Source organism: Siphateles boraxobius, unplaced genomic scaffold, assembly GCF_051911475.1.
Source record: "Siphateles boraxobius isolate OS27281-9 unplaced genomic scaffold, OSU_SipBor_1 47, whole genome shotgun sequence".
In the NCBI taxonomy this organism is placed as follows: domain Eukaryota; kingdom Metazoa; phylum Chordata; class Actinopteri; order Cypriniformes; family Leuciscidae; genus Siphateles; species Siphateles boraxobius.
The window spans coordinates 830803-847553 of NW_027509108.1; the positions used below are offsets into that span (position 1 = coordinate 830803).

A 16751-nucleotide genomic window follows, 5' to 3' on the forward strand; every position below is an offset into this window, starting at 1 on the left:
TGCGGTAACCGTCCCAGCCCTGGACTTCAGTGGAATGTATCACATAAATAGGATTCATTTACATTTCAATTATTTATACTTGAACATACTCTAACTCTTACAACTATTATTTTCATTTCAGAATGAGAGGACGTTGCAGACACTGCAAAAAAGGATATTGGAATACGCTCTGCAGGAAGTTTAATTCAATTCAATTCAATTCAAATTTATTTGTATAGCGCTTTTCACAATACACATTGTCTCAAAGCAGCTTTACAGAAAGTGCATTTCGGAAATGTACATAGAAAAATACAGTTAGTTAATCATGTATTAATTTATGGCATAACATATCGCCGGCTTTGAGTCGTCTCTTCACAGGCGTCGAGTCGTCTCTTCACAGGAGTTGGGGCATCTGAAGTCTCCGTGAGAGGCTGAATACAAACTGGAGCTGACGAACGCTATTTACCTCGGGACTAGCGTCCCGAGATAACAGCAGAAAGGCAGATGGGAAAATAATTAGCATAGCTGATGTTCATAATGTTAATGCATTCGAACTGATTCAGCAGTAGTATTAAAGGTTAAGCATTAAGTGAATGCTTGGTTAAAGAGATGCGTCTTTAATCTAGTTTTAAACTGGGACAGCGAGTCTGAGTCTCGAACAATATCAGGAAGGCTATTCCAGAGTTTAGGAGCTAAATGTGAGAACGCCCTCCATCGTTTAGTGGACTTAGATATCCTAGGAATGACCAGAAGCCTCGAATTTAGTGATCTTAAAGAGCGCGATGGATTGTATGGCGATAGAAGGTCTGTTAAATATACAGGAGCTAAACCATTTAGGGCTTTATAGGTCAGTAGGAATACTTTGTAATTGATACGTAACTTAATAGGTAACCAGTGTAGAGATGATAAAATAGGTGTTATTTGATCATATTTTCTTGATCTAGTAAGAACTCTAGCGGCTGCATTTTGCACTAACTGTAGCTTGTTTATTGAGGATGCAGGACAGCCAGCTAATAAAGCATTACAGTAATCTAGTCTCGAGGTCATGAATGCATGAACTAACTTTTCTGCATCAGAAACAGATAGCATGTTACGTAGCTTAGCAATGTTTCTAAGGTGGATAAAGGCTGTTCTTGTAACATATGAAATATGATTTTCGAAAGACAAGTTGCGGTCTAGTATAACACACAGGTCTTTTACTGTAGTGGATAAAGTAACAGGACATCCTTCTAAATTAAAGTTGTATTGTAAGGGATTTTGTGGGTAGTTTTTTGGACCAATAAGTAGTACCTCCGTTTTATCTGAATTTAATAGCAGGAAATTAAACGTCATCCAGCATTTTATATCTTTAAGACACTCTGTCAATTTAAGTTAGTGTTTTCATCGGGCCGTGATGATATATCTAATTGAGTGTCATCAGCATAACAGTGGAAATTAATTCCATGTTTTCTTATAATATTACCAAGTGGCAGCATATATATTGAGAATAGCAGAGGGCCTAACACCGATCCTTGCGGCACTCCATAGTCTACTGACGTTATCTTTGATTTTTCCCCATTTAAACAGACAAAATGGTAACGGTCTGATAAGTACGATCTAAACCAGCTTAATGCCTGTCCCTGAACACCAGTGTAGTTTTGTAGTCGATCCAAGAGTATTTTATGATCTATAGTGTCGAACGCAGCGCTAAGATTGAGTAGAACTAGTATTGAGATACAGCCTTGGTCAGAAGCTAAAAGTAAATCATTTGTAATTTTAAATAGCGCAGTTTCTGTGCTATGATGCGGTCTGAATCCCGACTGGAATTTTTCATAGATATCATTTTCTTGCAAGAAAGAGCACAATTGAGCGGACACAACTTTTTCTAGTATTTTAGACATAAATGGAAGATTTGAGATGGGTTGCGGTTTCTTAATGAGAGGTTTTATTACTGCCAGCTTGAATATTTTTGGAACATGACCTAAAAACAAAGATGAGTTAATAATATCAAGAAGAGGCTCTTCCACTAAAGGTAACACTTCTTTCAGTAGTTTAGTGAGTATTGGATCTAATAAACATGTAGTTGGTTTAGATGCAATGATAAGTTTATTTAGCTCTTCCTGTCCTATAGTTGTAAAGCGGTGTAGTTGTTCTAGAGGGGCCATAATTGAGGCTGAATCATAAGACATCATAGAGGCTTGTATATTTACAATTGTGTTTCGGATGCTTTCTATTTTCTCATTGAAGTAATTCATAAAATCATTACTACTATATTGTAACGGAATATTTTGCTCTGGTGATGTTTGTTTATTTGTTAGTCTAGCAACGGTGTTGAATAAAAACCTTGGATTATTTTGGTTATTTTCTATTAGTTTGCGGAGATGCTCAGCCCTGGCTGCTTTTAGAGCCTTTTTATAACGTGACATACTGTCTTTCCACGCGATTCTAAAGACCTCTAAATTAGTTTGTTTCCATTTACGCTCTAAGTTACGAGTTTCTCTCTTGATAGCATGCGTAGCACTGTTGTACCATGGTGCTTTAGTTTTCTCTCTAACCTTTTTTAATCTAATTGGTGCAACAATATCTAGTGTACTAGAGAACATGGTGCTCAAACTGCTAGTCATTTCCTCTAGTTCATCTGTTTGTTTGGGTGCACTGAGCAGCTGAGATAGATCAGGTAAGCTATTTGAGAATCTATCTATAGTGGTTGGAAGGATTGTTCTGCCTGGTCGATAACGTGGCGCAACATGACAAATTTCAGCAGTACGTATTACGCAAGATACCATGTAATGATCAGTGAGATTGTCACTTTGTGGTATAATATTTATATCAGTTGGATTGGTTCCGTATGATATAATTAAATCTAGTGTATGATTTAGACGATGACTGGGACCACTGACGTTTTGCGTGACCCCACAGGAGTTTAATAAATCTGTAAACGCAGCCCCTAACGCATCATTTGTATTATCTACGTGTATGTTAAAGTCTCCAACAATTATTGCTTTATCGACATTGACCAATAGATCTGAGAGAAAGTATGCAAACTCTTTTAGGAAGTCAGCATAGGGCCCTGGAGGTCTATATAGGGTAGCCAAGGCTAGAGATAATATAGATTTGTTTCTTACATCTAAGAGCGTAACATTTAGCACAAGTACTTCAAACGAATTAAACCTGTGACCTGTTTTCTGAGTAACATTAAGAATATCTCTATAGATTGTTGCAACACCGCCGCCACGAACGATCAGACGGGGCTCATGCTTATAACAGTATCCTGGTGGAGTAGACTCATTTAGACCGAAATAATCATTTGGTTTAAGCCAGGTTTCAGTAAGGCAAAGTACATCGAAACTATTATCTGTGACCATTTCATTTACAATAACCGCCTTAGGTGTGAGCGATCTAATGTTTAGAAGACCTAGCTTTAGAAATTGTTTTTGTTCACTGATATTTAGATTTTCTGGTTTAATTACAATAAGATTTTTGCTAGATCCTACACTAGATTTATTGTTTGGCCTCACTAAGCGAGGAATAGACACAGTTTCTATATAATGTTCTACACTACTTATATCAATTAAGTTGGGACAGCAAAGACTGTGATTTGGACTTTGACTTACTAGTCATATGGTGTGTAACGTCTTGGAGATGTTGTCCGACAGAACAGCCGCTCCGATTCTGCTGGGGTGCAGGCCATCAGCACGGTAGAGCCTAGGTCGCTCCTAGAACAGATTCCAATTATTTACAAAGAGCAGTTTCTGTTCATTACACCATGACATTAACCATTCATTTAGAGCAAATAATCTACTGAACCTTTCTTGTCCTAGTCGGTACGTGGGAAGCGGTCCAGACACGATGATCGTTGCTTCAGGCGATGTGCTGCGAACCGTCTCGATCAGGCTCCTGTAGTCCTTCTTCAGAACCTCCGTCTGCCGCAGCCTGATGTCGTTCGTCCCCGCGTGTAGCACGACAGCTCCGACGCGCTCGTCACCGTTCAGGATCTCGGGAATCTGTGCAGCGACATCAAGAACACGAGCACCAGGAAAGCAGTGAGTGCGCACCTTACGCTTACCTGAGGTAGCACGGACATGACGGACCATGGAAGTGCCGATGATCACGGCGGCGTCACGTTCCGACTCGCGAAGAGGGGAGAATTGGTTCCGGGTGGAGATCTCGAAGACCGGGAGGGGCGGGGAGGTCCTTGGTCTGGTCCTGGCTCGTGTCTTCCGCTGTGGGATCACCCAGGGTCCATGGTGTTGCCTCGGTGCCGGAGTGAGTGAAGGCAGAGATGATCGCGTCCCCCTGGGCAGAGAAACGCACGGAGTAGACGAAGTCGGAGTCAAAAAGTTACTAACCACTGACTTTTTAGCATCGGCGCGTGATGTTTCAAGCGCTGATCGCCGATCTCGCAGCTCGGCTTGCTTCACCACCAGAACACGGATCTGCTTCTCCACCGACTCCAGCTCCAATCGTACCGAAAACAGCTCAAATGTGTCCTCACCTGCACTCAGAGGTAACGTTAGACACACATCCGATATGTTCGCCATTGTAACAGATGAACAGTAAATTAGTAGTGATACTACCAATATCACTACTAATTTAGGACTGAAATGATGGATATAACCCGTATCCTTTCAGCGAAACGGGTGTAAAATGAGAGGGTCGATAGGCGCGAGGCCACGCGTGAAATGCTAGTGGGCTAAAGGCTAGTAGCCGAGATTCGAATCTTAGCCGAAAGTTGGATCTAAGTAGCTATATCAAAGCAATCCGATTGTTTTTTATAAGGAATAGTGTCGAGGATAAGTTCACATGATATAAAAATAGAAAGTGCTTGTTTATAAATGAGTAGTAAAGAAGAAAATCAGGGACTAATGAATCAATTCGACGGAGCTCCAAACACAAACACAGACCGCACGCGCATGCGCAATGTGTCTAGAGGAAAGGACCTGCTTTTGGGACTATCATTCCAAGTGAACACTGGACACTGTTTCTTTGACAGTTTTCAATCTGTTTTCTATTTAATATTTATATTTTATGTTTATTTTTAATAAATTTGAATTCATAAAAATATGACTGTTGGGTGATTATTATTATTATTATTCGTATTTACTGTTATGGTGCCATGTAAGCAATCCACACTTCAAATGAGCCCTTAGTTGTTCTGTATATTTGTTCTGACAGTGTGAGTGCAAATGCTGAAATAGGCCCAACATTGCAATATTACAACATTTCCTTAAAAACTTACTAAAACATAATTTTTAAAAAAATCCTTCATTATTTGCGTCAGAGGCCTCCTACAACAAGTCTAAAGAACGCGATGGAAACTAAACAATCAAATTACACTTCAAATACATTTTTCCCAAAAATGTTTTCTGTCATTTTAGGTAGTTATTTCACGCTGATGTAAATGTAAGTGTTCGTTTTTTTTAAATAAGTTTGTTCTTTAGTTAGTTATATGCTATAAAGACGGGAACGTGACGTCATGATTGACAGCTGTGATTGACAGCTTCTACACTGAGGAGGATAGTGAGGAAGACTGCACTTATTAAGACCACGCTACATGCAGTGAGTACCAAACACCATCTCCTGGTACACACCTGAGTAACTCACTGAAAAAGTTATGTGCACCCCTGATTATAGTGTTTGTTCCAATATTCAAACTAATGAATCCTTACCTTTGAAATACGTATGATAAAATGTATACATTTTACAAAGAAAGATTACACTTGAAATATTGGTAAAATTGTAAATTGTAACCTATTTGTAATTGGTTACAATTTCTAATTGTATAATATAATTTATTTTGTACTCGGATTCTTTGTTACCCCGTGACACACCAGTGTGAAAGGCTCATTATGCAGCTCATTATGCGGTCATTGTCTTCTCAGGTGTGACCCCAAAAACACCTTAGACCCCAGAGGGTTAACCAACCATCAAACACACAAACAAATAGAAATTTGATGCTGTTAAAACAGCAGTTGAGAGCTTAAGAAGCTCGCGATCAACGCTGAACTCGCTCTGTAGAAACCCCAGCACTGGGAGGTCTTCCCACAAGAACACCGACACACTCGCTTGCTGTGATCATCCGATACATCCGATCGGCTCCGAAGCAAAAGGCAACTGGTGCTTGCGTCCGCTTCCGTGTTTATACCCACGCTGCGGGGCGGAGCGTGTAATCACGCACGCCAATGTTGAATTGGCTTGATTAAATAGTTGTATGAAGAAGACAGGCTTCCTAAGTGTGATCCCCATTTCAGTCGACGTCGACTAAGTCTGACGTTCTCGACTGAAAGGGAACTACACACCTGGACAAGTAATACGTATGCGTATTTACACATTTTCACAAATTTGCGTTTTTGTAGTTTACACAAACTACGAAACTTGCACTTTGAAACCTGTTTTCAAAAGTTTGCGTTTTCAGGCCCCAAAAAGCCGTTGTCATGTAAATAAATGCCCAAAATGCACAATAGTTGAAAACGGTATGTCGTGTAAAGAGTGTGATTCCTCTAATTGGTTAACTGACACTCTCACAATCTCACCTGCTTCTCTTCAGTGTTGATAATGACCAGATCAGCTCCTGGATCTCTTGAGAACTTCCTGCTCTCAGACCAGCTCTTCGACTCACTGGATATGAACAAATACAGGACCACACAGATTTCCTAACAGAAACCCAATTTTTAAAAATGGATTAAGAAATAGAAAATTATGGGAAAAGATTCTACTGAAAAACAGATTTGTAGTGACCTTGTTTTAGATTTTTCTTTATTTAATTATTCACTCAAAGACGTGACTCTGGTCTCTAACTCCAGTTTCTTCTGATTCAAAGCATCAAAACTTCCCTGTAACTGACTTTTCTCAACACTGAGATCATTGACTCTGGTCTCCAGTTCCAGTTTCTTCTGACTCAAAGAGTTTAAGTTGTTCTTCAGTTGGTCTTTTTCAGTCACTAGATCAGTGTTCTTGTCCTGTAAGCTGTTGATAGTGTGATTGAACTCTTCAACTGTGGTCTTGTAACTCTTTAACATGTCTCTCTCTGCTGTGATGGTGATGTACAGTGAGATGAAGACCAGCAGAAGAACACAAATGAGCCCGAGACACACTGTCATCAACACCAAACACCTGCTTCCTCCTGACAAACAGACACAAAACACACACATATAAGTTAACTCTATATTATTAGATAACATTTCAAATCAACCTTTGTTAGTTATCAAGCTTTTTTGTTAGATAAATGATAGAGTTTTTTAAAAAAGTATGTTCTTTTATAATGACAAACATTTGGAATTCTTATAAGCTAAAATATGGAACATTTCATATAAAATTAGAATCAATTAGCCTACAGTTTTTATACAGAAACCAATAATTGAAACTTTACGTAACTATGGAAGCTTATGTGTAGCAATATTCAATTTGAAATGTAATATGCAAAATGATGATGCAATATGTAAAATGACAATGCAATATGTAAAATGGCAATGCATTTCTCTATTTAAATTTACAGTTTCCATTACATTTGTGCAAAGTTTGGTGCAAAATGAAAATGATAATTCAATTATATAATTTACATTTGCCATTTCATACATATGTTTTAATATGTAAATTGAACACATATTTTAACGCTTTATAAGTTGCAAAATTAAAAATGAAAATGTAGAAAATAAATTCAAGAAATTATTAGATCTGTTTAAAATGTTCAAGCAAAAACTGTAGCAAAATGATAATTTAAATGTAATTTTTCTTAATTGCATTTACACTCACAGTTAAGACACTTGCGATTGCATTTTCATTAAATGTCCCGCAATGAACGTAGCAAAATTCAATGAGCAATTTGAAAATGCATTCCGAGCCGATCGTGCCCCCGCCCCGCCCCCACCCTCCCGCTCTTGTCAATCACTGCATCAAGGCGGGGCTCGGCAACATTTTGAGGTGTTGGAAGGAAACATGGCGGCAGCAGAGCTGATACGAGCGTACATTTACTGGCAGATGAAGGGGATCGTGAACAGAGAAATTGTAGTGTTTCCGAAGATTATTACGCTGCGTCTGCAGGTGATAGAACCAGTGCGTTGTTGGACCGTCTGGGAGAATGTTCTGCCTCATCACCCGTTTGATGTCAACATTATGCTGCGCTGTTGTTGTCTGATGCAGGACTCTGTTAATGATTGTTTCGTTTTGAATTAAATATCCTCATTGTCTGATACATATGCTTAACTTTATTCTTATTACTATTAACTATAATTACCAAATAACGTTGGAGATCCTACAGGTTTTCTTTACACATGCATTTTTTTTTTTTTTTTTTTTTTTTTTTTTTTTTTTTTATTGAAGAAATGTTTTACAGTAGTGCAAATATACATTTCTTAGAAATATAGAACATTTCCAAAAAAGCATCTATTGTACATAGTCAAATTTGCACTGTTAAAGGATACAGAACGAGAATAAAAAAATAAAAAAAATAAAACAATACATAAATAAATAAAAATAAATTTTAAATAAAAAAAAATAATAAAAAACGGCAGAGATATAGCTCATGGAACATGGAGGATCTCATCATATTTTTTCAGAAAAGACGTACATTTTCTATTATCGATTGTTCTTAATGATTTGATTAAATAATTGACTTCACAAAGGAAATCATTAAAAGAAGGAATTTTCTTACGAAATTTTTGCTTGTGAAAGTAAAATTTTGCCACAATGATAAGAAAGTTAACAGTAGACTCTAAAGATTTGTTAGGGTTTTCAAAGCGACAAATTACATCCTTTAAGCATAGATTACTAATCACATTAACTTTCGAAAAACAATAAGCACTTAAATCATTCCAGAAAATTGAAGAAACATTACAAGAAAAAAACAAATGACAGACGTCTTCAACTTCATTATTACAGAAGGTGCATACCTCAGCTACATCACAGTATTTGGATAAATGCGCATTACAAGGGTATATATTATGCAAAATTTTAAAGTGCACTTCTCTCATTTTATTGGGTATACAATATTTAAATGGTAGTAACCATGTTTTCCTCCACTGAATGTTATCTATTATAGAATTCCAAAAGAATTTTCCTTTTGGAGTACATTGATTTCTAGATTGAGAGAGTTGACGAATAAGTTTATTATTACAATCTTTACTTAAAAGTGAAACACCACCCAAACATAACAAGGATAAATGTTTAGAACATGCCTCATAGGTAAGGGAAGCTTTCATCAGACATAATAAACCACTCGGAATAGCCTTTGTAACAGAGTTAAATTCTTTAAACGGGACAGGATATTGGTAGATATTCATAAAACTCTCATAGGATAACAAATCACCATTAGAGTTGAATAGATCTGCAATAAAAATTATGTTTTTATTAAACCATTTCTCAAGAAAGAGTGATCTATTTCTTATTTTAACATCTGAATTATTCCATAAGATGGTTTTATGGGGGGAAAAGTTGTGGTTGTAAACCAATTTCCAGGCTAATAGAGCTTGTTGATGAAAACTAGCCAATTTAATGGGTAATTTACCAGTGGAGTAATTACATTTCATCAAAAAAGAAAGGCCACCTACCCTTTTAAATATGTTATTTGGGATAAAATACCACATAGTGTCTGACCCAAGCAAGCATCTCTTCAACCAATTAATTTTGAATGTATTATTTGTATCGTCAAAGTTCAGGACTTCAAGACCGCCCTCACTTCTTTTGTTTGCTAAAATATACTTCTTCAATTTGTGAGATTTATTGTTCCAAACAAAATCAAGAAAAATTTTATCAATATTTTTGGAGGTGTGATTATCTACAGCTAAAGACAGGGAAGGGTACACAAACCTGGATAATCCCTCTGCTTTGGATAAAAACACTCTGCCTAAAATTGACAGATCTCTTTGTAGCCAACTATTAAAAATAAATTTAGTTTTGGACAGACGTGAAGAAAAATTCAGAAACTGTCTACTAATTAAATTTTTCGTTATATGAATCCCCAAATATTTCACTTCATTTTTAACTGGTATATTTTCAATTTCAGATTCTACATTGTCAAATAAGCAAATAATTTCACACTTGGATAAATTAAGTTTGAGTCCAGAAGAATTAGAGAAGGCATTGATTGTAGTTAATACTGGAGAAACTTGCATTTTATCTTTTAAGAATACAGTAGTATCATCTGCTAATTGTGAAATACGAATCTCTCTGTTAAAAATACTAAGACCAACAAAGTTATGATTACGCAAAATATCAATGGATAATGTTTCTACAACCACTAAAAATAACAATGGGCTTAAAGGGCAACCCTGTCTTATTCCGCGAAGAATAGGAAACCTTGGTGATGTTCGTGAATTTAAAATTAAACAGCTATCAATATCTTTGTACAACATTTGGACAATATTAATAAAACTGGATGGGAATCCAAAGGCCCTTAAAGAGCTTATAAGGAACTGGTGCTCTACAGTGTCGAAAGCCTTGTAAAAGTCAAGGAATAAGATGATTGCATCAGACTCAATTTCTTCTTTGTAATCAATAAGATCCAGAACAAGACGAGTATTACAGCTAATATGACGTCCCTTCATAAAGCCGGTCTGTGTTTCATTAATGATATGATGTAAATGTTGTTTTAATCTCTTGGCAAATATAGAAGCAAATAATTTATAATCAAAATTTAAAAGTGTAATAGGACGCCAATTATCAATTAAAGTTACATCTTTGTCCGGTTTGGGAATAAGAGATATCACTCCTTGTTTCATAGTGGGAATCATCGTTCCAGATTTAATACATTCTTGAAGCATTGAAAAAAAGGGTTGCTCTAAAATTTCCCAGAAGTGTATAAAGAATTCTAAAGTGAGGCCATCGCAACCAGGCGACTTCCCTTTTTTCATCGATTTCATTGCATCCCTAATTTCATTTAATGACACAGGAGCCTCACATAATAACTTAAATTCATCACTAATTTGCGGTATATAGTTCTTAATTTGATGTAGGTATAAATCACTTTGGTTTGCTTGAAAATCAGAGGAGTATAAGTTTCTATAAAAATTTGTGACAAAATTTTCTATTTCTTCCGGGTGTTTTGAAACAGAATTTTTAATTTGCAAAGCAGAAATGCTTTTCCTTTTAAAATTCCTTTTCTCAAGTGAAAAGAAATAGCTTGTATTTTTCTCTCCCTCCTCTATCCATCTCGCCCTAGACCTGACGAAGGCACCTTTAACTATTTTAATATATATCTGGTCTAATTCTAATTGCATGGTTTTTAACTGACTAATTTCTGTAACAGAGAGATTCTCTTTTTTGATTAAGTTATTAATGCTGCTTAACAAGTTAGCTTCTTTATCAGCATTAACCACTTTAAGGGCCTTAGCTCTATTAATAGCTAGTGATCGAGCTTTAAATTTAAAAAATTCCCAATTAGCATCATGTGACTCAAACTCATTTTTAAAAAAAATTTGTTTAACTAATCCCTTGATCTGATCATTAAATATTTTATCTTTTAGCAGAGTATTGTTCATCTTCCAGTAACCACGCAAGGTATTCTTCCTTTGTTTTGTTTGCAAATTCAACTTAATTACTAAGTGGTCCGAGAATGGAGCATAATGGTGACTAACATCAAACACATACTGCAGTATCTGTTGAGAAATCAGATAATAATCTATTCTAGATTTAGAAGTTAGCAACTTATTACTCCATGTAAATTCCTTAACATCTGGATGATAGTAGCGCCATGCATCTGCAATATGGAGATGGTCACACAAGTTACAAATAATGTTATTACTGAGGCCCATTTTAGCAGGAAATCTGTCAGCTGAATTATCTAAAACAACATTAAAATCTCCAGCAATAATAATAAATGCCTGTTGATATTTCTTTTTTAAAGCTTCAATTTTACCCTGTAATGACAAAATAAGACTCTTGTTGGCAGAACTTAAATTGTGGCCATAAATATTACATATTATAAAAGTAGAATTATCAAGTTTAGTGACAAGAATAACCCATCTTCCTTCCGTAGAAACCAAGGACTCCACAATATCTCCATTAAACTTGTTGATCAAAATGAGAACACCAGCAGAATGATTAGAGCCATGACTAAAGTATACCTTATCCCCCCATTGTGATTTCCAAAAACGAGCATCATTCTCACAGGAATGAGTTTCTTGTAAGAGTATTAAATCAGCATTTGTTCTTCTACAGTATAAGAATAGAGCCTTTCTTTTAGTGAGATCTCTCAAGCCACGAGTGTTTAACGAAATAATGCTCAAAGAATTAAATTCAGCGACTTGCATTTACACAAAGAAAAAGAAAAGAGTATAAAAAAAAGACAAGAAAAAAAAATTACTTGGAATATTGTTTGGATAATAAGAATGAAACCCAGAACAATAACAAGAACACAGAAGGTTTTGCTTACCGCTGTAAACGTGAGCTAACACGGAGGTAGTTAAAGTTAACATATATATTGAGTCTTAGGCAAAAGTGCAACTGTAAGGGAGGACAAAACTTACGATGCTGTAGGAACCACAACAGAATACAACAAACGTTAACGTTGCTCCCTGAAGGCAGACCGCAAATATCGAGTGTCCATGTGCAAATCAAGAGTCAAGTTCGATTGCAGGTGCTTCATGAATGTAGACTGTGAATAAGAGAAATCAGTTCACCTCTCGGGAATTAAACTTGAACGCTGTTACACCTCGAAGTTGTATCTCAAGGGTTAATTTCAAGCCTTTTCCCAGCAACAAAAGCATGGGGTCCCTTCCATGAAACAACCTTTCCATCCTCACGAGCCTTCTTGACAAGCGGCCATAATTTGGCTCTAGCATCCACATCCTGCTTGATCAACGCCTCTTTGATGCGAAACTTGTTATCCTTTAGAAAGCGAGAGTCTTTTGCTGCCCGCCATACCATGTCTCTGTAGGTTCGCATGGTAAAACGCATGATGATATTTCGGGGTGCTCCGTCGGATCTCCTTGGTCCTAGACGGTGTACAACATCGATTACATCATCCAATTTGTTTTGGATACTAGGGATCATTTTTCTTAGGATGTCGATCGTCACGCTTCTCGCATCTTCGCCATCGCGTTCAGGGACCCCTTGCAGTTTGAGATTCCATCTACGCGAGTACCGCTGCATTTCATCCAGGTTTTCTTTTAGACATACGTTTTCAGCTCGCAGATCCTTATTCTCCTTTTCAAGTTGAACGATTTTGACATCGTGCCTCATGACTTCTTCACTGATTTGAGAGACCTTTTCAGATAGTTTGTCGAGTTTTTCGCAAGAAACGGCAACCTTGCCGTGCGTTTCATCCACTTTAGTAGTTAGCTTCTGGATTGCGTCAAGGATTGTAGATAAAGAAACATCGTTCTTGCCTTTTGCATTCGACATATTCTTGGATGGAGTAGAGGAAACAGGCCTTGCAAAAACCTCTTCAAAGGCACCGACTTCTGTCTCAATATTAACAATCTCCAGGCCGGCCGACTCCATGCAGCTCTCTTCTTCCACGAGGTGTCCAGCTAATATAGCGCTTTCTTGAAGGGACTGATTCTTCCTTTTTTTGCCCATTTCAACAAGTCAAAAAATAAAAAATTGCCAAAAATAATCGATAGAAATAATCATACACTAATCATTACTCAAAAATTACATCTCATCTTGTCTTGTTAACTTTAAACTCCTCAAACTATTTGGACGCTTAGACTAACGTGACTATTCACACCGCTGCCATCTTGGCTCCCCCTCTTTACACATGCATTGGCCTAATAGAGATTGCTAATGTGACGTCATCGTGACGTATTGCCAGTGGTGAACGCAAAGCATTTTGGGAATCCGCGGCACAAACAGAAGGCGCCAGATTTGATTGCATGGAGGGAAGAACGCAGTGTTCAAGATGCCGTCTACCTGCTGTGTTATAAATTGCAATAGTCCTTCTAGCACAGTTTTGAAAACGAACGCTAAGTGTTGTTTTAAGGACATGTTTGTGTATGCTCGTAGACAGCCACTCTGAAGCGGTCAGAGGCGATTCTAAAAGATTCAAAAAGTCGAGACAGGACCATCGTCAAAATTCTACCCACCACTCTAAATTAGTTCATCCAAAACTAACTAGAAAATAGACTCAAAGTGCTAAATACCTGAATTATCCTTTAAGAACGGATCAATATATTTGTTTTCCTTAATTTTAATGAACCCTAACTTTATTCTCATCTGAATGGTAAATAATTGATTTTCGTATAAAATTATTCTACCATTAAAAACACATTTGATTTTTTTAATCAATGTAGAATATGTAACTGCTCTGAAGAAAATAAATGAAAACCAATGCGATATGATTAATGTCCAAAAGATGTAACCCACAGACTGTTTTGAAATGGGGTTGGATAAATATGTTGCTTTTAAAACTGTGTGTGTTTGGTTGGGTGACAGTTGTAGGTTACAGTTTGACAAGAGTTTAGAGTGTGACAAAAGCACAATGTTGTGTTTTATTGCGAGTGTAAGTTACACAAATATAAGTAAACACTTTGCAGTTTGAATGATAACCTCTATGAACAAAATGACGGAGTATGTTTTTTTATGTTTCCAACTTCCACTGTTCGACCGCGCCCCCCTCTCTCTCTCTCTCTCTCTCTCTCTCTCTCTCTCTCTCTCTCTCTCTCTCTCACACACACACACACACACACAGTTCGATCGCGTCTCTCTTGACATGAATTTTGACTGCATGCAGATAGATGAGAGAGAGCGAGGAGTGTGGTGCTTAAAACATTACATTTGAACGGACGACAGTTTTCTGGTATGGTCCGACAATGTTTTCTTTAGCCCGCTGCATTTTGTAGGATTAGCCTATATTCTGTTTTTCACGCTATTTTTTTTTCATGCCAGAACACTGCTATGCCAGCCCATGTAAACGGGCCAAACATACCCATAATTCTTTGCGTTCTGATGACGTTGCCGCCCAGTTGGTCACATGTCTTAGCGATCTCTATACTCTGAGATCACAGAATATGATGGGTCAAATTCATAGCTACCGTTACCAAAAAATTTGACCACTCGTTATTTCTTCATAACTGACTGTAATGTTCAATAAAGTGACTCATGTGATGTACGACCATCTCCCATTTATATTTTATTAAGCATATTGATTAGATATATTGATAAATATACTAGATGTGTCGCGGAATCTGACGGGTCATATTCATACCGGAAAATGTGGCCGCTCTTTATTTCACCATATCTGAATGTAATCTTCAATAAAGTGACTCATTTGATGTTTAACCATCTCCCTTTTCTATTTTATAAAGCATATTGATCAGATATTTATAAATATATAGGGCCATCACGGAATCAGATGGATTTCGATGCCATCCTCTATAATTGGTCTAAATATTTTAAAAAACCGAAGCTGCACAAACAAAACTTTAACCGGCACAAACGAACGAGACTATTTTATTTGGAGGATGTGGGGGGCTGGGTGACCTCAGAATGACCTGTAAATATTCTTTAAATATCTATTAAATATCTTAAAAATTGAAGCAGCACAAACAATAAAGCAAAGTAACAGCACAAATGAAGTAAAAACGACTGAGCCTATTTTGCCCACGTTTTGCATACGGTGGGGGCGGGGCCAACTTCACGCAGTGATTGACAAGAGCGGGAGGGTGGGGGCGGGGCGGGGGCACGATCGGCTCGGAATGCATTTTCAATTTGCACATTGAATTTTGCTACATTCATTGCGGGACATTTAATGAAAATACAATCGCAAGTGTCTTAACTGTGAGTGTAAATGCAATTAAGAAAAATAACATTTAAAATATCATTTTGCTACAGTTTTTGCTTGAACATTTTAAACAGATCTAATAATTTCTTGAATACATTTTCATTTTAATTTTGCAACTTATAAAGCGTTAAAATATGTATTCAATTTACATATTAAAACATATGTATGAAATGGCAAATGTAAATTATATAATTGAATTATCATTTTCATTTTGCACCAAACGTTGCACAAATGTAATGGAAAATGTAAATTTAAATACAGAAATGCATTGCCATTTTACATATTGCATTGTCGTTTTACATATTGCATTATCATTTTGCATATTACATTTCAAATTGAATATTGCTACACATAAGCTTCCATACATAACATTTCTCATCCCCTCAAACATTAGCGACACCGTCTCTGTGTCAAACTAAACTTTCTGCTTACTTTGCTTTCGATCTTTTCCTTCATTCTTGCTGCGACTCTGTGTTTGAGGCCTTGATCTATTATTAATATTTCTGTTTACATAAAAGGTCCCTGATTCCATTATTAGCTCAAATTTACAGTCTTACAGTAAAGTATAGTACAATATAGTATGTGTTCACAGATGAGTTGTGGTCTTTAAGATGTGTGCCGTGTTTTTAAATAGTACCAACTTTAACACTGCTTCAGTATTCCTTTAACACTCAGCTCAGAGTTTAATTGGGTCGCTTAAAATGACTTCCATCATGTTGAAGTTACATGAACAAAGTATGTTTGTTTAACGAAACCCAGTTATGTGGAACCGGTGGAACCTTTTTACATAAAAAAGTTTAGTAAAGCCAACACATCATTTTTTTGAGTGAAGTGTCTTAGAGATGTTGCCACAGTTCTTTCACAGTTTTTTCTGTTTCTTTATGTAATCACAGACAGACTCAGTGATGGTGAGATCAGATCATACCGGCCGTTGGCAGACTCCTTGTGCATACAAAAATCTCACTGGATTTTTTTTTTACAATTAATGGCTAAAGGAATATTTGGAATATTTAAATTTAAGTGCCTCCTTAGGGACAATTTTGGCCTTTTCAGTTTTTTTTTTCACTTTGCCTCT

General features: G+C 36.8%; 1 protein-coding gene and 1 long non-coding RNA gene across 3 annotated transcripts; both read right to left on the reverse strand.

Annotated features, from left to right (window-relative positions):
- Positions 1-170: 170 nt before the first annotated feature.
- Positions 171-16256, reverse strand: LOC143710389 (uncharacterized). 2 transcript variants are annotated; one of them, XM_077201342.1, is made up of 6 exons: positions 12420-13640; positions 6697-7081; positions 6492-6611; positions 3766-4254; positions 3573-3674; positions 171-452 (listed from the first exon to the last, which is right to left on the reverse strand). In XM_077201342.1, exons 4-6 carry the CDS (start codon positions 4050-4052, stop codon positions 374-376), a joined length of 468 nt encoding a protein of 155 aa, XP_077057457.1. In that variant the 5' UTR covers positions 4053-4254; positions 6492-6611; positions 6697-7081; positions 12420-13640; the 3' UTR covers positions 171-373. The 2 variants fall into 2 exon arrangements, with proteins under 2 accessions (XP_077057457.1, XP_077057458.1); XM_077201343.1 differs by lacking the exons at positions 171-452; positions 3573-3674; positions 3766-4254; positions 6492-6611; positions 12420-13640 and adding an exon at positions 16109-16256 and having other exon boundaries at positions 6708-7081.
- On the reverse strand, positions 5388-5590 carry LOC143710395 (uncharacterized). The gene is made up of 2 exons (XR_013194538.1): positions 5546-5590; positions 5388-5493 (listed from the first exon to the last, which is right to left on the reverse strand). It is a non-coding gene; the product is annotated as an uncharacterized LOC143710395 (long non-coding RNA).
- Positions 16257-16751: the final 495 nt, after the last annotated feature.